The sequence below is a fragment of the Rhinolophus sinicus genome, linkage group LG10 (assembly GCF_036562045.2).
Source record: "Rhinolophus sinicus isolate RSC01 linkage group LG10, ASM3656204v1, whole genome shotgun sequence".
NCBI classification, from domain to species: Eukaryota; Metazoa; Chordata; class Mammalia; order Chiroptera; family Rhinolophidae; genus Rhinolophus; species Rhinolophus sinicus.
Window position 1 is genome coordinate 19,051,010 of NC_133759.1, and position 22,241 is coordinate 19,073,250.

Sequence of the window (22,241 nt, forward strand, 5' to 3'; positions counted from 1 at the left end):
CAGAAGAGAAACGTGTTTAAGTAACTTGCTAGGTTGGCAGACAGCAGCAGGCTGTAAGCTTCCTAAGGGCAGGGAATGTCATTTGTGTTGTTCCATGATGACAGCCTCGGCCCAGGATCTAACACATAATAGGGGCCCAATCAATGTTGGTGGATTTAAAAGCCAAAATTAAAAATCAAGCTCTTTCTATGTCCTCTATTCAAGGCCGATTTTCCCCGAAGGGCAAATTAAGAAAAAAATCAATATAGTCAAGTTTAAAGCAATGAATGTGGAAACCACTTCTAGTGTAATTTCACTGATATATTAAAACAGTGATCCACTTCTAAAAGAACTTGGGAAGGCTTTTATTTGACTAGTAGCAGCCAAACTTCCCTTGACTATTTAGCATAAGAGGCCTAAAAGGCACATTAAGATTCGCTTTGGTTTCTGAGATAACACCAAACACTTTGAAACCTGCTCCCTCCTGCCTCCCCCCCCCACCGCCCCCTTCCCCCCACACACACTTCATGTTTTTCAAGCAGAGGAAGTAAAATAAAAAAGCAACAAGTTTCAAGCATTGTTAAGGCTTCAAGAAAGGACAACAAAGGGCAGGAAATTTGAAATGAAATCTGAGAATCTGCCTTTACACTGGGCAACTTTGCTTGTTTTCTCACAGTGCACTTGGATGAGAAAGGGGGAGACTGGTCTTTCTTTGGGCATTACTCATTGCTGTCACGGCCTCAATGTTATTTGCAGTAAACAGCATAAAAGTCTCTCGTGAGGTAAGCAGCTTCCATTTGTATGATGTTACCCATCAATGAGTGAAAAATGAATTTTCCTCCAAACCCTAACAATCCCAGTCAGGTTGGTGAGAACAGAGGACGGCACTGACATGACATTATTTGTCCACATGACATTATTTGTGGCAGAGTCAAGATAGATTCCAGTAGCCATTTTAATACGGAAAATGAGAAACACACTCAAAGTCTTTGAAGTACACTCTTCTCACATAGTATTGGAATATGGTGGACTCCTTACATCCATGAGGAATGACCACATTTGCATACTGAAATAATATTTACTACTAGGGATTTACCTTTGACTAGGAAGTCAAATTACAATACTTTTTAGTTCTTAAGACAACTTTTCATGCAACCTCTGGTACGCGGCTAACTTTTGCACCTTCGAATTATAGCCCCATGCAATCTTGTCTGTTAAACCAACCTAGGAGTGAGACCTGAGTTGTGCAAAATGCTGCCTGGCCCCAGAAGTGACTGCGAAAGTACATTCTGACTACATTTCAGTCTTTTATCCAAAACTGAAAAAGCTCAAGGCTTATTAGTCAAAATCAGCAGTATAAAGAAGTCAGTTCAAAGTCAAAGAAAGTTTCTTTCCTGGGAAGAGCTGGTGTATGAAAGTGGAGAACCGTGGAGCAGCCAAGCGGAGATGCTTCCCTCAGGACACAGTGTTCCGAAGTCCAGGGGACAATGTGGAGCTGCACTGTGTAATATGGCAGCCATACTGGTTTTTTAAATGTAACTCTAGTTAAACAAAATCACATATTCCGTCTCAAGTCACACTAGCCATTTTCAAGTGTCAGTAGCCACGTGTGACTAGGAAAGATTTTTATCACCACACACAGTTCTCACTGATAGAAAGAAATCCAAGACTAGGGTTCCTCAGCTTCCAGGGAGACCTGAAATTAAAAGCTACCAGGAAATGGAAGGAGAAGTAAAGCAGATAGAAAACGAGTCTCACTAGTCAAAGACTTGCCTACTGGCTTGGATGTCATCTGTAATTAAAGTTCCATCCACATTTCTTAAGGGGTGTGTTTTGTATTAAATGATTGGCTGTCTGTAGTATCACTGCTGAGGCAGGGGTAGATGACAATTAGCGACAAGGGCTAGAGTTCCATGGTAAACCTATAAGCCATGAGTGGCAGCAGCAGAAGTTTCCAGAAGTAAGAAAAATGGACCGAACTTGTTTGCAACAAGCTGAAACCTGTGAGGGCTCAAGTCAGCTGGCATCACCCCTCAAAATGCAAATCCCTGTGCCTGAGATAAAAGACCGTTTAAAAAAAAAGTAAGGCTTGTCTGACTCCTAAGGTATTAAGTAATTCTTATTAAGCCCCATTTCAATGAGTGAAACATAACTCAGAGCTGCAGCACAGATTAAATTTCTAGTCAAAGCCCACATAAGCCTGTAGCAAAGAAATTAACATTTTACACACACAAAAAAAATTACTGGCCTTTTTTGTCAAGGTTTTTTGGAAGGTTAAAGTCACAACATGCCAAATAAGGGTCAGTTTCTAGAAGAACATAGCAGAGAGGTGACCCGATTGGGAAAATTTATTCACAGGGGAAAATCCCAGTGGCCTCAGGGAAGCCGCCTCAATGGACTCCTGCAATGGAAGCAGCTAAACCTAATTAAAAGCATTCCTCCAGGGCAAGTTTTCTCTTGGAGACTTTTACCTGCCTCTTAAACTTCTCTTTATCCAGTATTTCCATTGGTTTAGATGGTTTCTAATCCCTACCACTCCATGTGCGCTGATGTTAAGCATATTTTTTTCTCCCCCAAGACAACAGTATTTTCACATCCTTTTTCAGATTAAACCTAAAAACACAGATGATAAAAGAGGCCTAGCTGGATCCTCCTAAAACAAAGTACTATAATTAGAGTGTAGTACTAAAAAGTATTTCCATAAACGTTAAAATGTATATCCAGGACAGAAACAGTCTAAATTCCAAAGTCCAGGAATAGAGAGGTACAAATAATTTCATCTGTCCCACTAAGATTGTGGGCACTGAGAAGTGACCTGAATGATTCCTTCAGAGGACTGAAGGAAAATGGGAACTTTACCGATACTCTATAATTGTTCGGTTCATTAGGGTAGTCAGTAGCCACACGCGGTGATTGATATTTCAATTAATCAAAACAAAATGTTTCAAATTCAGTTCCTTAGTTGCACCAGCCACACTTCAAGCCACACATAGCCTCCGGTTACCCAGTTGTACAGCACCGATATTAGATACTGTGACCACTGCAGAAAGCTCTACTGAACAGTGCTTCTCTCTAAGATGGCTACCTAATTTGTCCCAATATCATCATGGAGATTATGATGTAAAAAGCTCCCTAAATATCAAGTTTCTGGGCTATGGGCAAACTTCTCCACTTTGGTGAATTCCTTGCAGAGGTTCATCTATGTTGTCTGATCAACCCAACCTCCTACTCTCAAGCCCATTAAAATGGCATTAGATATAATAAAAGTATTCTAGTGAGGCTCTACCCACCTGAAACTCTAAATGCTTCAGAATTCCCAAAGTATGAAGTGGATGTTTGAAGTAGTTGAGGTGCGAGCATATCAGAAAAATGTCTATGAGTCAGGAAAACATTTCTGAGTGAGGCACAAGCCAAAAAAAGGCACTCTCTGGAATTAATGAATTTGTGTCATTTTTTTGTTTGTTTGTTTTTCCCAGAGGATTCAGCAGGCTACATTGCGTAGACAGAACCTAAGGTTAAGGCGGGGATACTGAAAGTTCTGGGACTCTTAAGAGCGTCCCCATATATCTTTTCAAGTACCAAGAAGGAATGATGGGTTTTTAAAATCATGAAGTGGTAACGATGGAATCCTAGCCCCGATGAAGGATGAGAAACAGGAAGGGCCCAGGTGCTGATCTGATGCCTAGGGAGGTTGTGCTGGGCTCCCCTGACATCTGTTAACTGCAGAGGCATTGTGGGAAAGGAAAAAAGAGATTCGGTACCTTCACATCGTCACAAACTCCTGTCCTTGCCATGGTTTAATTATATCATTCTTCTACTTAACAATTTGCGAGTGACTCAGAGACTTAGGCCTAAACTACATGGCTTGGCATTGAAGGCCTCCACAACCTAATTACATTTCTTCTGAACAACCCCTTTATCAAAAACCCTTTGATCAGTTAACTCCTTCTGCCTTTTCCACCCCCAGCATTTCCACCTCCCCACAAGCTCTACCAGTGTCCGGCCCAAGGATGATCCCTCAGTTGGCCAGCTCAGGCCCTAGAAAGAGTTCAGTGAGGTTTAGTGTGACTGGGACAAGGGACTCAGAGAATGGCTTCTCCAAGGTCACCTGGTGTCTGACACTCCATGAGGAGAGGCCCAAGGCAGTTAGCATGCTGATTGCCCACGTTGGAAGTGGCTCAGGAGAGCTGGAGAACTCCTTTGTGTGGTAGGTGGACATAACTCCAGGCAGGCATCTTCCCAGGTTCCCCTCTGTTTCCTTGAAGCAGGTGGAGAAGTATGACTCTGGGGCTAACACCTAGACAGTGGTGCCACTGAGTTGTACCCAGCCTTTCAGACCCAGGGCAACTGTTTTCACCTTTGGAAAGTTATCCTTACCACTCATCACCAACACAACCTACAGGGGTCTGCCCACTTTGGCCTTGATTTTTAACCCCCTTCATTTGTGAGGTAGCTTTTTAAATGGGTCTATGTTTATTCTACTCTGCAGATGAGTTTCCAGAAGTAAAGGGATTTTGAGTCTCCCAAAGCTCTCCTCCAAAACCTGCCTCATATTTGTTATACTGAATTTAGTAAAACACTCAGAAAATCGAAGGTTTTGAACCCAACAAATGGCACTTATTTGCTGGGGGATATCAAGTACCTTGACCTTACTGATCAAATTCCCCACTTGTAACCTGTTTGAAATAGGCTGGATCGGTGTTTCTCAACCTGGGTTCCATATCAAGATTATCTGGGGATCCTTTAAAAGAGTATTGATGCCAGCACCCTACCCAAGGGCAAAAAAATCAGAACTTCTATGGGTTTGGCTCAGGCATTCGAATTGTTATATAAGCACTCTAGATGATTCTAATGTGCAGCAGGAGTTGAAAAAAGCAAAGTTCAATAAAGGATTTATTCTATATGGAGTGAAGAACTCAACAGGAACAAACGGGTTAGAGATGGGGGCGTGGCAGCATTGGATGGAAGGACAGGCCTACATGCTATCTATGTATCTCAATTAGCCTAGCTGCTAAGGAAAATCACAAAAGGCATTATTATAGAATTTTATACATGTATACAGGTAGAGTCAAGCCCAACCCAAATAATTTTCTTATGTGACTCAAACTCTACTAATGTTTTAAGATGAGGCAGGGATCGTAAACATAATTGGCCCCAAGGCATTTAGCTGCTATTGTACAAGTTCTTCCTGGAAGATCATTTTTAGATTAACTTTTAAGCAAGGATTTTATGAGTTCCTATATTTTTAAAGGGTGGAAATCCTTTCCAAATCATCAAGGGGACAATAAGCTTAAATGAAGATCTTTTGGAAAGATCTGAGGAGCAGGTTTCCTGAGAAAACTGAATTCTAAAGTGTCTCGACCCCATGAGGCAAAATGAGGACTGAGTTCAAGGAGACCAACGTGAGAAAGTGTTTCTCCCTTTAGAGCAGGGGCGTCCAACCTGCAGCCCGCGGGCCAACTGCGGCCCGCAATCCATTGTTAATTGGCCCGCAGCAAATTCCAAAAAATATGTTTAGTTTACTTAAATAAACCAGGTGAGGCAATACGTACTTCACCTCGAGTGAGTGGCCCGGCTGTTTGTGTATTTTACCGCTTATGGCCCTTGGTAAAAAACGCTGAAAAAAGTTTGGACACCCCTGCTCTAGATAATCCAGCAAAGAAGTTAAAAAGGTCAACAGTTCCTTAGATCAGACTTAACAGTTGTGGATAATCTTGTCCTTCAGAAAACCACAAAGCTAAATAGATATAACACAGACTAGGTAACTTCGAAGGCAATATATGACTATAATTTAATTTCTTTTCCTAGTCTCTGTGATATTTTTCTTCTTTGTTGCATTAAACAAATATATATTGAGCACCATCATACATCATATCTGAAGAACCACTCCTGAAATGTGCAGATTTTGAGTATTTTTATTGGCACAATTACATTTGCCTTAACAAGATTCAGTAGGTGAAAATTACAGATTTTACAGGATTATATATAACAGGTATTACTCCAGAAGATTTACTATCGAATACTTTTAAAAAGAAAGTGCATAAATAGGTAACACTAAAACCTAATACACTTTCAAGAAAATCTCCCCAATTATAAATTCATGAACCCAGTCATTATTTAATGAAGCTCATCTTTTCTAGGAAATTTTCACTAAGAATGAAGGATGAGAGTGACTGTCAGTCCCAAGTCCGTTAGAAAACTCATCCTGATGAAAACTGGTGGAAAAGAAGAGAAAGAAGTCCATATTATAGTGTGGGAGCTGATTGGCTATGAGTCCCTAAACCAAAATTAAGTGAAGCAACATCACGACTCCACTTCTCTCTTTTTGTTGTGGGCAAAATAGCTTATGTAGAGCAAGTTGCAGGAAAGCAAGAATACAAATCAGCTTTGTGTGCTGGCACACTGAATACAGTTTCTGCTCATCGAGATGATTCTTTATCATATCCTTTGAAAATGTCGTAGTCATACAAGTAGGCCTTGCTACTCCTCCAGGCATAACTTCTTTTGTATAAAAGCAATTTGAGTAAATAATAGATGTTATGTTACTCGTGTTATACCAGTCAAAACAATTTTGTTCTTCTCTAGATCGTTAGTCAGACATTCGTGTTTAAGAAGCTCTGTAAAAGGAAACCCAAGCCACTACGTGACCTCTATGCCGGTGTGAGGAAGAAGCACCCTTCCTATGTAAAGACACCCATGTCCCTGATTGTGTTAAACACCTTGAAACTCTGCGGATGACTAAAACTATACATAGGACTGTAGACACTGCCATCGTCTTTTTATAAACGGCAACATCTGTACACGGACAATGGTGACAACCCTCGAGAAGACAGAAGACATGGTGCTTAAAAGAGAAACTGTCCCCGCAAGAAAAAAGGGGAAAGAAAAATGACTCATTACACAGTATGACTAGTAGACAAAACCCTCAAAGAAATGTGTCTTGAGAGGAAATTCTCCAGTCTTGAATGTGGCTTCCAATTTTTGAGGCAAAGAGAAAGGCTTCCAACATCAACCCTTTCATCCTCTCTTCTACAGTTTAGCTACAAAAAAAACAAAAAAACACGATGGGACCATAGTATCTATCTTGGGTTTACTCAGAACTTAAGCATCGAGGGAACACAATGACTAAAAATGGTAAAATGATGAAAAAAAACAAATATGTGATACTTTACAATGCCTCAGATGTTTCTTTCTGGGCCTCCATTTCCATAATACCTGTAAAACAGGATAATTATATCCATCTCAGAGGGTTGTTTCCAAAATTAGATATGGCATGCGAGTGAAAGTGTTTTATAGATAATAAAGTATTCTATTAGCATAAGGGATTATTAAAAATTATTATAACCATACATGGTCAATATCTTTTCTTCAAAGTTGCCAGACTCAACTTTTATCGCATGGGTACTCTTTCCACTGTAATTCTCAATGACAGTAAAGTTATTCAAATCACTTCTCTTTTCCGTTTTCCTGGCACTGGTTTTTATCTGCCGGGACAAGTAGGCAAATGACTATTTTTACAGTGTTTGTTGTGCATTTAATATTCATTTGACAGCTATTTTAACAACAGAAGACATTTTATATGCTCCCCAAGAGATAAGCATCCAACGGGGCTGTGGACTAAAATGTTGACTAAAATCAGGGCCCAGTCACTGCTGACAAGGTAAACACAAGCGGCTGCTGTCCACCAGCATGGTCCCCAATGACCCGCTCTGGTCCCTTGCTTTTCTTATACATTCAGGACCCGTCAATTTAGAGAAGAGGGGCCACGTCTGCCTCCACGACCATATTGTGTAACACGGAGGGACACCGGCTCAATGGAACTTCCCTCAGGTTTTCAGGGGCTCACTCCAAACATAAATTTTAACATAAATTTTATTAAAGTACTGATCATAATCAACACAGTATATTGTATTGCAGGTTAAATATTGTTTGGGGCTTCCTTGCCCAGAATTTAAAAATGAATGCCTAAATAAAGATATACAGAGGGTGCCAAAAAAATTGTATACACATTTTAAGAAAAAAAACTGTATTAAAATTGTAATAATCTATACCGATAACAAAAGATTAAATGTAAGTCACATCTGACTTCTACAATTATAAGAGGTGTTCAAAGTGGTTACCATCAGTGTCCAGACACTTCTGATTATGGTGAACTACTGCTTGAGCAACGTTGACCAAAGTGTCCCGGTGTATACATTGTTTTGGCACTGCTGGTGTGTGTGTGTGTGTGTGTGTGTGTATATATATATATATATATATATATATATATATATATAGAGAGAGAGAGAGAGAGAGAGAGAGACAGAGAGAGAGAGACAGAGACAGAGAGACACAGAGAGAAAGGGAGAGAGAGACAGAGAGAAGTACACAACTGTTTTGACCGGCAGAACACAAATAATGTGGACATCGATCATTTAGTTAATTGCTTCTATATAAAAGAAGTTATACCTCGAGGAGTAGCAAAGCCAATAGGCTTGGAACAGGATTCATTGTAGCTCCAACAGTCATTCAAAAAGGAAACACTGAACTGTTAAGAAACTAGATTCCCTCCTGTACCCTGAAGATACCATAAGCATCTCATTAGTAAGCCGGTAACAGGAAACACTCTGAGTTTCACAAAATGCTTTGCAATTGTGCCGAATAAATATACATAATTATATGATGGCCACAAACGTCCTAACCAACATCATCATCAAAATCTTGGCGGATAATTGTTTTCAGCAGTTTGAAAGCTTACCAGTGGTACATCAAATTAAAAGTATTCTATCTCAACCCTTTCCAGTAAGTACCCCCAAGATACTAAGACATACAATTCTTATTTCATCTCCTCTCTCCCTTAGAGCAGGTAGGGCATTGCTAGTCCATGTCTAAGTAAGGTTATGAAGTCAGCGGTAGCTCCAGAATTTCATAGAGGAGAGACTCCGTGGGTGATGATCCAGATGGAAGAGAAGCTGGTCTGGAAGCTGTGCCAGCAACAGAAGCACACTACCTCTGGTTCTAGGCTGCATGTCCATCCAGGGTGGCTTTACAGGGCGCTGATGGAGACGACAGTGGAGGAGGAGGCTGAACACCTTTAAGACCTTCCCTGGAGACCGATTCCTAGGAAGTACCCATCTAAGAAAGTCTTCATCTTTAAGTCCCCTATTCATGCACCTTTTTAAATGGGGCTTTCTGAAAATTGCAACCAAGAGTCACCTCTGCAGTAAGGGATGTTTGCCCTTAGCCAAGTAGAAGCGTGTCGTGAGGCACTCTCCACACACCAAGAGCCCTTCATTCAACTGCCCCTTCTCCAACTATCCCAATGACAGGAGATAACCTATGATTCATAGAAATGAAAGGCAGGAGTGACAAAAATTGTCCTGAGTCAGATGGTATGGTTTACTTTATGACTTTTTCTGGCCTCTCCAGTCAAAGCACATTAGGCTCGCTTTACAAGATTCATATACAAGAAGATAAATGAATCAAAGGCAGTCTGTGATGGATGGAAAAACAACAGCCCTTAACACCCACAGACTGCACCTCCCTCAAATTCACAGAAACTGAAGACTGAAGGCAGAGGAAACCTCTACTGCAAAGAGCAACTTACACATATCAGATCATTTGAAATGTCCCACAAGCCCATGTTCTCTGAAACAATACTATAGGTGGCTATAAATAGCACAGCCATTGATGACACACTTGGTGGTGAAAAGGTAAGCAGTCTAGAGAACGGGTGTGTGTGTGTTGTGTGTGTGTGTGTGTGAGTGTGTGTGTGTGTGTGTCCTGTCACCCTGTCTTGGATTGATAAGCAGTTTTTCCCTGGCCTTTAATAAATTCCAAACAGCAATCATGTTTTAGTGAGAATGTGCGCTGAGTGCTAGAGAAAAATCAGAAGCTTCTATCTCAAAGGGTTTTCATTCTAGGAAGAGTTAAAACACACATACGGCCCCTTGTAGCTTGATGACCAAGGTCACCTGAGTGAGGAGCAAGGCCTTATTAGAGAAACTGAAGAGGAGAAAAGGCAATCTGACAGAAGACACAAAAGGAGAAGTGGCATTTGGTCAGGCATTATATCAGAAGATGGAGGTGTTGTAGGGTCTAGGTAGAGAATAAGAAACTGGGGGGGAACAGAACAGCCACAAGTTAGAAAATTTGAAAGCAAAAGGATGTGAGGAAACCTGGTTGAAGTGGAACCAGGGCCTGAAGCATGTGCAAAGGTAGAAGAGGAAAGTTTTGGCCTCATCCATGTATGTCGTCACCAAATTGTCCTGTGTCCCATCTGTGTTATCTTAAAAGCCAGGGATACTGATGCAGCCCTTGATCCACAAGAGAAACACGTAATTACCTGGATCCACGGAGAAGATCCATGGAAGGTTTTCTAGCAGGGACCACCTACTCAAAATTACACGTGTGGAAGTGGAGGCAGATTTAACTGATGGTTATGTGTGTGTGTTAAAGAGATCAGGGACAAGAGCTGTCCATGGGCAGAAACCAAAGAGGAGATTCTTACAGATGACAGAAAATGGGAGTTCAGACTTGCATTGTGGTAGCATAATGTAAGAGCAAAAATGAAACCAAATGGTTATACGTTTTGTGTAACTAGGTTCCTGTTGTAAATAAATGTTTGATAATGAGATTCTAGGTATTGAGATTTTAAAACTATTCTGATGAATAAGATGAGATTTGATGCAATAGGGAGAAACATGAAATAAAAGTTGCAATGGAAAGTTTTCTTTCTTTTTTTTTTTCAATTATATTTAAGATGACAAAAGAAAAAATGAGCCAGAAAACAAAATTATTTGGAAAAATGAGAAGGTAGTTGTGAGAACTGGTTGTTGTAACTGACAGGGACTTCTAATTCTTGAAGACGAAAGGAATTGAGGTGCCAAAAATTGCCTTAGAATGAGTAAAATACAGAAGCAATGGTGGCGCTCTCAGAAGAGTCTAAAATACATGTTGAGAGATTCAGGAAAAATTTTGTGAGTCCTCACTGAGCAACAACCAAATAAGTTTCTTGAAGCAAAAGAAAGGTTTTTTTTTTTTTTTCTTGTTTTTTTTTTATGTTGGAGATTAGAACTACTTCCTGAAAACCTGACATTAATTCATTAATTTTGGGGTCCATACCTTGTACACAGCAGAGTGCTACATATTTTAAGAAATGCCGAAGTGTAATAGCTCTTAATTAAGGCCTACAAATGTCAAGGCGGACTGTGATTAAATGCCTAATGAGTAAACCTGATGAATGATGTGATTTCAGCAGAGAAACAGATCCTTGGGACCCACAGTTGGTGGTCAAGGGACATTCAGTGGAGGAAAAAGCCATGCGGAATGCTCTGGGAAAACAGACTGGTTAAAACTGACTTATTAATTGAATTGCCCTCGGTGCATTCCTTAGTGTTAGCCTTAGTGCATTAGTTACAACCAGTTTAAACGGGCCTTGCAGCTTAGGAGGAGCCAAAACACCCTCGTAAAACTAGGAGCTACTTTTCCTTCTCCTTCTCTTCCTCAGAGACAGAACCAAGCCTGATCTGATCTGGTGAAATCAGTGGAGATCATTCAACTCCTCTGGAAAATGCTTCCATGCTGTTAGAGAGAGCAGTGCTTCTCACACCTCAGTGTGTGCATGAGTCATCTGGGGATGTTGTTAAAATGCAGATTCCCATGCAGCAGGTCTGGGGAGGGGCCCTCCGTTCTGCATTTCCAAGAAATTCTCATTGATGCTGATGCTGTTGGTTCCTGGCTCACCCTTGCAGTAACAAGGTATTAGAGGACATCTTTAGTTGTCAAGGGATGATACAAAAGCATCATTTGGGGGTTGCAGAATGCTTGTGCTCAAGATCTGGTCTCGATGCATATTATAACTCATGAAAGGTAATGTTAAAAGAGGAATGAGGCTCCTGAAGGAGTCAGAAAGGACAAGCAGAGATGCCAGCTGGAGGTAATGGAAAGCAGAAGTTAGCCACAAAGGAAAAGACAGGTTGGCCAGTGGCTCATTAGAATAAATACATAGGTGATAAGAGAGGCAAGAAAAATCATATGATTCATTATAACAGAAATGATAAGAATAAAAGTAAGAGTGCCCAGGGAGGTTAGATTGTTAGGAATTATTTTATAACACTGTGGTTTAAGGGACACCAGAATAGTGAACGCAAAATATGATACTTTGTTCTTTTTTTTCTTTTTTGTTTCACATATTTGAGGAACGATTTTATCACATTTTCCCCCAATATGGGTCTTAGAGAGTAAAACATAAACATGATATGTAGCAACAAGATAGTCACGCAAAGCAGTGGTCAGAAGTCCTCTGTGCAGAACACTTCATACAGAAATGCAATTATGGGACTCAGAGCTACTCCCCTGCCTAAAAAAGCAGTCTGGAAACTGCCAATCTGTAGCAAATTCTGTCTTTTCTGAGAATATTTTAAGAAAATTGGTGGAGAAATCTTTGAAAGGCAACAGAAGACTAATTATATTCAGACAAGTTTCCTTCCCGCCCCTCCCACCCCCCCCAACACACAGAAGGTCCTTTAGGGCTTTCTTTTCCTAGACATAGCAGAGCATTTCATAATTCGCTGCCTTTGGAAAAACCTTCACAGACACTTTTACCAAGTCAGAGGCAGGGGAGAACGAAAACACCATAATTAACCAAAGAGAAATGAAATTACCACCAAAACCAAGTAAGCCTTTTCCTCAGCGCGGAGTGAGTGCTTAGCTGAAGTAAACATACTGTTTAGTCAGGATGTATGCTCAGGCACCTGCACCAGGAAATTTTCAAAATAACTATGGTTTCTTTTTCTTTTTTTAACAGTAGTCATCTCCAGCAAACTCCAAGTGGATGTTTGTGGTATTTGTCAATTCTGACCTGTTATGACTTTTGATAGCTTTCTACTTTGATTAGTTAAGGATTATGTTTTCTAAGTCAGTTTCAATGGTTTCCTCTACTAACATACAGAAGGAACCATTTCAACAGAAAAAGCTGAAACTCTCGTCTTGTCTAATTCTTATCACTGTACATAAAAGAACAAAAGCCTCAGTGGGACCAAAGGAAGTAAGCAGGTCACCCAGACACCCTGATTGTGGGGATAGCATGCTTTACCCTTCACCTGCCGCCCTGGCAGACTCTTAATCTCAAACCAAGGGTTAGATCTGGGTTACCTTTCATTCAAGATCAAAGTTTTGTGATAATTACATATTTGGAGAGAAGGGGAGGAGGCATTTTTTTAATTTATTTTCTTAGCCAACAAGAAAATCCTACTATGAGGCAGAGAGTCAGGTCTTATGGAAGCTGAATATCATAAATTTCAGGGACACTTTTTAAGAAAAATAATATAAAAATTAAGAATAGAAATTTAAGTATGAAAGTGAACATTTAGAACTTAAAATGGCATCTTACAAATTACAATTTTAAAAATAAAAGCTATACGTAACACAATTATAAAATTTTAAAGAAAACAAATATTTGTGTTAACTGTCTGATACACCTCCGAAATATGTGTGCTACATTTTCCAGTTGCATACTCTTTAATCACCTCTTCCAACAATATTTTGCAACATTCTCTACAGAGAGAATAGCAAAATAGTTCAATCTTTCCTCTAGAACTGTTGATCAGAATTTGTCATTTAAGTTTCTTTCAGCTTCATAACTCATTATAAGTAATGTCATAAAAAATTTTGAATTGCCTCTAAATTTGGGAAAACCTCTATCAAGTTTCTTTTACATATGAGCTGTAATATTCAGGGCATTTGCAAGATTCCTTAAATATTCTTGAACTTGATTCTTTAACACTCATTAACCACATTGCCAGGGCCCCTCCCAAAGCCAGGAGATAGGCCTGTGCAAGGCAGAAGCCTTGAGTTAAATTCCATTCACTTCATGGTGTATTCAGCTTGGCGTACCATATATATCCCCTAGATATTTATGCATATTTAGTACATAGTTAATGCCTGTGTTGCTCAGAATACCTAAACTAAAATCCTCGATGGCATAACTATTCCATGAATCAACCAAGGCTATCACCTGATGTGTACATTTAATTTTCCCACTGAGGAGGTCACATGACCAGCATGATGTTTGACTACTACGTGTATGAATCAAACATTATCTTATTTAGCTAAAGAAATTAAATGGGGTAACATGAAAAAAATGCTAACGCATTAGGAAAATGTTGGATATTATCATTATTTCTCTTACTCCCTAGAGTCTCCCACCACCCATGCTATAATGGAGAAGTAGTTTGTGTCAACTGAGGCAGCCTAGCCTCAATATAGCACAACACTTAGGGTGTAGGTCCCCAAACCAGACCACCTTGGTTTGAACCCCAGCAAAATCATTTGCTAATCAGGTGGCCTCCATTAAGTTTCCTAATTTCTAGAGAATTTATAATGAGCATTGCAAAATCTGCCTCATAGAGTTGTTCTGAAAGTTAAATAATGCAGATGGAGTGCCCAGCATGAGCCAGGCAGTAAGGAAGTAGCAAGATCCAAGAGTGTTAGCTACAGACGTTATTGAAAATCTTATGCATGAAGGCTGGTGAGTAAAGACAGGAACACCGCTCAGAGGGAACATGAGGCCAAGTCCGTTTCCCTGTGTAGAAAAGTTCTGCAGAGTTTTAGGATGACCAGCAGTCATCCACAAAGCAGCAGAGTGAGTTTCCTCCAAAGTCAAGGAACCCTCTGTAATGATTTACAACTTAAACAGATAAAGAGCCACTGCGGCATAAGGTAAAAATATGCACCTGACCCCATGTTTTTCTTCAAAGACATTCATGTTTGTTCCGCCAAACCCCTAGTTCTCTAAAATGCATACTTTGGACAATCCTATACCTTTTAGAGTGCTTTATACTTCTTTACACTCTTTTGATAGTCTTACTTCCTTAAAGAGGTTTGAGAAGGTCATGGAACACTCAGATAAAATATTTACAATAGTAGAAGAAAACATCCCAATAAGCTTCACCTTGCCCTAGTATTCCCTTCAGGAAAATACAAACTGCAAAAAACTGAACTTCCCAAAGGCAATAAACACTATGATTACAAACAAACTCAGCTTTTTCATCAACGAGCAATCGCTCAGCTCCAAGGAAAGTATGATACAATGAATAAAAACTAAGTTTGTCCCCAACACTTCCGAAAAGGAATAGTGTTAATGTCAGACCCACCATTGACATTGAAGACCCAGGGCAAGAGGACAGATGGAGGCCCACATACCATGGCTCAAATATTGTACGTTATTAATCAAGCGAACAAACTGTGCAATAAAATAGGTTTTATTCTCCTACCTTGACTGAAAAGTATGTCTTCATAATGTCTTGGAAGCCCAACTACAACTTTCAAACTCTTGAACTACAACTTGAATTCCCTCCCTGAAACTGGGTGTTTTGGGGAAAATTCATCACAGGCCTGGCCGACAATCTGCCTTCTTCTTTCCTTGGCCAGGGCCATCACGTATCAAGAGATACCATATGAGATGTGTATGGACAACCAAGCATTCACATACCCCACACCCACCCCACACATACACAGCTGTCCCTTAACCTGCCCTCTGGCACACAGACCAGTGGCTATGAAGGGCCTCAGTAAGGTGGACCAAGGGTCCATGTAGGCTGTAAAAGCGGGTCCAGGGCCACCCGAACGGTGCAATTTGAGTTCCCAAGTAACTGAAACACAATCTAAAAAGGGAGCAAAGTTTGGACTGAGAAGCCCAGAAGCTCCTCACCCTATGGACAGGGGCCTGGCCAGAGAAGAATAAAAGCAGTGCCCTCTAAAGCCCAGGGCAGAGAACCTTTGGTTTTAGATGAGGTGAAAAAATTGGGAGGATGTATCTCATCAGAAAAGAGAGAAGGAAGAGGAGAAGGATGGGAAGGAGGAGGAGGGGTAGGGGAAAGGGGAGAAGCAGGAGAGGAAGAGGAAAAGGAAGAAGGAAGAGGAGGGGGAGGAGGAGGAGGAGGAGGAGGAAGAGGAAAAAGAACCATGACTCGAAAGCAGACAGACAGCCTTTCTCAAATACAATCTCACCAGTCACAGGCCCTTACCCTGCAGCTAAATCCATTCTAATGAGCTATAGCTTTGGCACTGTAAACAAACCAGAGATGCTAGGGAACCGTTTAAGAGCCTAAGCAAGGTATCCTAAGGTGACTGCATCCAAGGAAGCAGCTGATCCACCTTGAGGGCCCATGCCTAAAATGCTGATCATGGCAAGAAAAAGGCCGGATCCTTTCATGAGGAAAAGAATCTTAACCACCTACAAGTTTAGAAATTAGTTGGGCCTCGGAAGTCAAATCATCCCACTTTGTTATGTTGGATAAATTCCACTTTTTCTGCTCTCACCAGCAGTTGAGGCCTGTACACAGATGCGGGTGCTACATGGTTGGAATCTGGGGTTCACAATACACGAGTTTGAAAATGGTGCATGTCCGACTGCTTTAAATCAGACAGACCGTCGGTCACCGCAGTGGGTCCCACCATCAAGATGCCATTATCAGACTAGGAAGAGTAGAGTTTCCTTGTGCAAAGAGACTCTATCCTATCTTGATGTTTCATGATTTGTACTACTGTCTGTAGTACAAAGACAGTCAGGAAGGAGATAGATCACACAAGCAAAGCAAATCAAGAAGTCAGGAGCACTGAACTGATGAGACTAGATGGTTAAGTTTCCCCTTTCTCAAATGTGATGTCCCTTAACCCCCTCCCTAACTTCCAACTCAACACACGCATACACACAGACACACCATGATACACACAGAGATACACACACACACACACACACACACACACACACACACAGGCAAACCTCAAGTGACCTTGAGCAGACTCTATCTACCCCAATTATAAAATAAAGATAATATAACTCATTATACAGGTTTCTGAAGATAGAATTAGATAAGTAATGTCAAGCAGCTGGCTCAGAGCAGATGCTCAAATGTTAGTTCTCCCTTCTCCCCACTTCTCCCTGAGATGAGCCAATTTGTCTGTTCAGTATTCCAAACCCTTCTGACATGCCAAGCAAAGGCCATCATCATCTTGCCTCAGTCACAAGCAACAAGTACCTGGGGAGCAAAATATTATAAAGAAGAGGGGAGTGAGCATTTTGGCTGCTAATTCAGATCTGCTAAGTCATTTCTACTGAAAATCTTGAGTTAAATCTGCTGGATTAACCCCTGGAGGGCTGAAGCTAACAAGGTGATACAGTTATGCTTTTATGTGGAACTTGGCTAAATAATGCCATGCTGTAGACAGGAAGTATGTTTCCTCTGCACCCTATTTTAAACCATTTTGGTGTTTTGCATCACCAAAATAATATCCACACTACTCTACAGCAGACAGCAGCTGCTACAGGACCACACTTCCCTTAGACCAACTCTGCTTCACTGCTTATAAACCAAAACATAAAACCCTGATGAAAAAAGAAACTTAAAAACTAAATTAAGATTTCAGCAGTTCATTGTTAATGAAAGTCTCCTTTCGAAAACCTTCTAGGGAAGAAAGAGAGAGAGAGAGAGAGAGAGAGAGAGAGAGAGAGAGAGAGAGAGAATTCAGTATTCACTGGAAATTTTCTTTGGTGAAACGTTTTAAACATTTGCAATAGCTCTGAATGCCCTACCCTAATTCAAAATGTGTATCTCAAGGCGCTGGATGCAAACTTCTAGCAGCTTTCTATCATGTTTGTCAGAATTTGAAGCATCCTTTTCCATAGCTTATCAGAATAAAAGAACCAAGTATATAGTATAAAAACAGCCAAACTTCCTATTTCGGTGAGAGCTGAAACTCCTCTAACTAAAAGTAAGATTTTACCATTCAGACCAAATTCCTAATAGAACGACTGCCTGGTTGTTAAATTGCTCCCCTCGGTTGCACAGCCTCCAGGAGGACAAAGTGGAGGCTGAGCTCAGGGTCTCCTGGATATTAAATGATGCACTAGGTGCTGCAGGAAACCTGGAGATAGAGAAATGGATAAGAGACACCACTGCCTTTGAGAGAACTAAAGGCCTAATGGTCAAGAGAGGACATGGAAGAGATAATTTTGGCGTACTATGGGTAACTGTTGTTACAAGCTAAAAGAGAAGCCTACCCTCAGGAGAGGACATCGGCTCAACCTGAGGCATTCAAAGCAGGTTTTCTTAAGATGAGACTTGTTAAGTCTTAGAAGAGTGAACATTATCCAGGTAGCAGGTGTTCCAGAAAGCACCATGAACAAAGACACAGGTACCTAAACTGCTCACAGCATGTGTACATGGTGATAAGAGTGCACTGGGAAAGTGTGAGTTTTGCTAGGATATGGAGCTGCAGAATCAGATGGGAACCAGGTCACTGAGGGCCTTGTTAGGCCAGATTCATGCAATAATAATAACAATAGAAGCTGATATTTATTGAGCATTTGCTATGTTGCTGGTACCATGGTAAGCACTTAGAGTATTATTTCATTTTCACCAGAACTCTATAATCCCCATTTTATAAAGGAGGGCACTGAGGGCTAGAGAAGTAAAGTCACCGCAACAGGCTACACAGCCAGTACACGGGAGGTGGGTTTGGAAGCCAGGATGGCCTGACTCCAAAGCTTGTACGTACACCCTTCTATCTCCAAGACTATCTTCAAAAGAAAGACTGGATGGGCATATTGGGTCCATCATTTTGGCGACAGAATGGAGAACTGAGGTGGCCCAATAGGAGGCCTGTAACAAGGCAGGTATAGGAAAGAACAGATGAATAAAAATATATATATTCAGAAGGATTGAGAAGGAAGCATTCAACATGTACCTCTTCCTAGAGCATTCAACAGCAAAATGGGCTTTTGACAGAGGGGTCTAGAAAATAAACTACCAGTGTTTGGTAATGTCTCCAAGGGGGTTAAAATATGTCTCGGGGGTTAAAATATGAATGTTCGCTTTGCCTTTAACAGGCTGCCATATGCCACCTCCAATGAGGGCAAAGTCTGTCTTATTCATTTGGGATGGTGTCTCCAGTCTGAGCCTCTTGCCTCACACAAGGAGCCACGATAAATACTGTTGGAAAGGAAGAGTGAGTAATGGCATTTTTTACAGTGGCATTGAGGAAGTGCCATTCTTAACTGGAAAAATAGGGTTAAAAAATAAAGAAAAAATTGTGGAAGTTGTCTAGATAACTGAGGGTTAGAAATGAAAAACACACAGCAGTTATGTCAACTACACATACAATAACGAGGAATCACCCTGGGTGCTATCTTGAAAAAAGCCGATGAATCCACAATGTGATGAGTGTTTTGTGTAAACCATAACTAGTTAAAAATAAGATGTTATTAAAGGAAGTGGCCTAGAAGTGAAAATGTGCTTTCTGGGAACAAAAGCAAACAGATCAAGATCAAATTCTGGGACTCCTGACTTCTAATCTCTGACCCTGACAAAATAAGCACAGCATTAATGTGATTTTAGTAAAGAAGCTTACCCGTATGACACTTTTACCAACAGTTAGTCATCAACGAGAATCTCTTGTTAGTTATTTGAAAAGTTAAGTCCCATTTTTCAGATCTGAAGAGTTTTCAGATATTTTTAAGTTTTCCCCCAAAGAGCAATTACTCAATTCTGAACATTCAGGAAAAATGAATCAACTAATTCGAAAACAAAATTTTTTTTTAATTAAGTATATTTCTTAGTGGAGTTTGTTCTTATACTGAAAGCCTTTGCCCACTTGTCAATCTACTAAACAGAAGATGGGTGTGTGTGTTTATGTGTGTGCGTGTGTGTGTGTCCTAATAGGAGGCTATAAACAATTTCATTTCTTCATATGTTATCATGCATGAAAATATTTTGAAATATGTTTTGACATATTTCGATTGCCAATTATGTTAGAAAAATCCTGAAACCATTTACTTACATGGAAAATTAAAATGCAATCATGGAATTAGGTTTCTTGTTTTCATCACAGCTATTTTCAACCTTCAACTATCTTCAAAAATTTAATTTCAAATGAATACATGCTCAAAAGGATTCCTTAGTTCAACCATTTTGAAACTTTAATTCCATAAAAGTACGAAATCTGTGGGTTTTATAAAACTGTTTAAAAGCCCAAATAAAAAGCCACGAGGCTTTTAATTGTTTAAAAGTGTATATATAGATGAAATGAAACTGACTCATGAACTATTGAGTCTGGAATTTGCAAATCATAAATCTTATCCTTGTAAACAAAACCTAACAAAATCAGAGCCCACAAATTTCCTTCTTTCGTAATCTGAAGCAAAAGTTTTAATGATTTTTAATGTACACAGAAAATTAAGGGTGCATTTAAAATATTTATTAGCAAAATATAACTCAGTTTTTAAGAGTCTGGGGTATAATCAGAGACAGTTGAACATTCTGGTACTGCCATGTAGGAAAACATCCAAGAAAGAAATACTGGGAATTTATTAAACCGTGGAACTCAAATTTGTGTTAGGATTTTTTGTTGTTGTTTATAATAGTACTTCTTCCTCATTCCATTAAAAACTCCCAGCTCCACTGGACCTTCAATATGAAACAATTTTAAGAAATTCTCAATTCACTTCAAATACTCTGGAATGTACCATTTAGAATCTGGTGCATATTTCTTCAAGACAAACCCAAAGGTAAGTTTGCCTGAGGCCCTTGGAAAATCAAACATGTGCTTCAGAGTAATGAGGGCTGTCAAATCCTCTATATTTCATCCCAAATCTATACAGGGCATCTCTAAGTCACCAAAGGGGAAGGAGAGGCACATAACATGTTAAAGATGAAGGGCATGTAAAATTACCCAAATCTAACCATGTCGTTCTACAGAAAAGAAAACTGAGGCCCTGAAAGGTCCAAGTACTCAGTTACCCAGACAGAGCACAGTTGCAGATATTCAGTTAAGTGGCTCATAGCTGCAAACATTCTAATTTTTAAGGTCCAGGGGTTTGGTATTTTCCATAACACATCTTTAAGAACTGAATTCGTGCATCTTCCCCCCACAAACACCTCTAGAGATAGAGGTCTGGTGGGCAGCAGATTTATTATTTTAACCCTTCCATGTCCATCAAACGATAATTGCAGAGAACCCATCTCCCAGAAGGTAGGATCGTCTTGCTGCAGGAAATATCTCCAGCACCCAGCACCTAGCAGGCACTCAGTAAATAATTCTCCACCTCCACCTGACAATCCTCACTCCCTAGTCCATCCAGGCCAAGCCTTCAGTGGAGTCAGATAACTTTCCTTTGGAAATCACTTCTTTTCTTATAAGTTTTATCCAGTAACTCCAAGCCAAGAATCCGGCCTGGGGCCCTTAGCAGGAGTTAAGGATGGAGTAATTGGCCACTTAAGGGGGTGGCTCGGCAAGTCCTGGGTGGGCACGCAGCATCGCCACTGGCCGCTGTGGCCCCAGGTGTGCCAGCTGCTTTGGCGGCCTCCGCCGCAGCAGCTCCAGGCCGCTGTTCCCCTGCCTCCTCCAGATAACCAACTTCTCAAACTTCCCTTTCCGGGGGTGGGGGCGCGCTTCGAACGCGGCCAACACACAACGCCTTTCCTGCCCGCACAAAGGGGGCCAAACGCTCCCCGCGCCCCCTGCCACTCTTAACTTTCCTTCTCTTTTGAAAGAAAAACTCACACATCCCTGTGGCTAAGGCTGTAGGGCTGCATGGGTGCCCGAGGGCAAACTTTCCCGTTTCCGCCCGAGCGCTGCGTTCCCGGGGCCGCCTGTCAAGCGCAGCGCAGAGGAGCCCGGGAGACCCCAGAAGCCCCGCCAAGCCCGTCTTGGGGGCACTCACCCGACTTCTGAACGTGCGGTGGGATCGTGCTGGCGATGTGCGTCCACAGGACGATGTGCAGCGGCCACAGGCCCCTGAGCAGCCCCCAACCCATGGCAGACCCCGCTGCTCGTCATAGACCGAGCCCAGAGCGCAGCGGCCGGCGCTTTCCCGGACCCCTGGCTGCGCCTCCGCGCAGCGCCCTGTCGGGACCCTGCGCCCTGCCGACCGGGCAGATGTGTGGGCCAGATGTGATGCCGGCTCCGCCGCGAGAGGGGGGCTTGGAGGCCGGCGAGGCGCGGGGAGGCCCCCGGCGGCCGAGGGGAGCTGCGCAGGAGGCCGGCTCCTGCCCCGGCCGTGTGCGCGCGCGGGGTTGTCGTCGGTCCGGGCGCGCGAGTGACTCACTCAACTTCACCCGGCGCTGCGGGGGGAAACAGGAAACTCCTCGCCAACAGCTGGGCAGGACCTCTCACCGCCCGAGAGCCTTCTCCCTCTCCTCGCTTCCAGCCCTAGCTCTCTCCTAGCTGCCAATCATGTCCCCTAGACCAGCCCCTCCGAGGACTTTGGCAAACTTTCAGCT

At 41.5% G+C, this 22,241-nt stretch overlaps 1 protein-coding gene across 1 annotated transcript in view; it reads right to left on the bottom strand.

The window, feature by feature from the left end:
- Window positions 1-22,174, bottom strand: part of TGFBR2 (transforming growth factor beta receptor 2) — an 83,290-nt gene extending 61,116 nt beyond the window's left edge. Inside the window, exon 1 of the mRNA XM_019745289.2 lies at window positions 21,683-22,174. Within this exon, the coding sequence (XP_019600848.2) occupies window positions 21,683-21,776 (94 nt within the window). The 5' untranslated portion in view covers window positions 21,777-22,174. The remainder of the gene's footprint in view (window positions 1-21,682) is intronic.
- Between the last annotated feature and the right edge of the window lie 67 nt (window positions 22,175-22,241).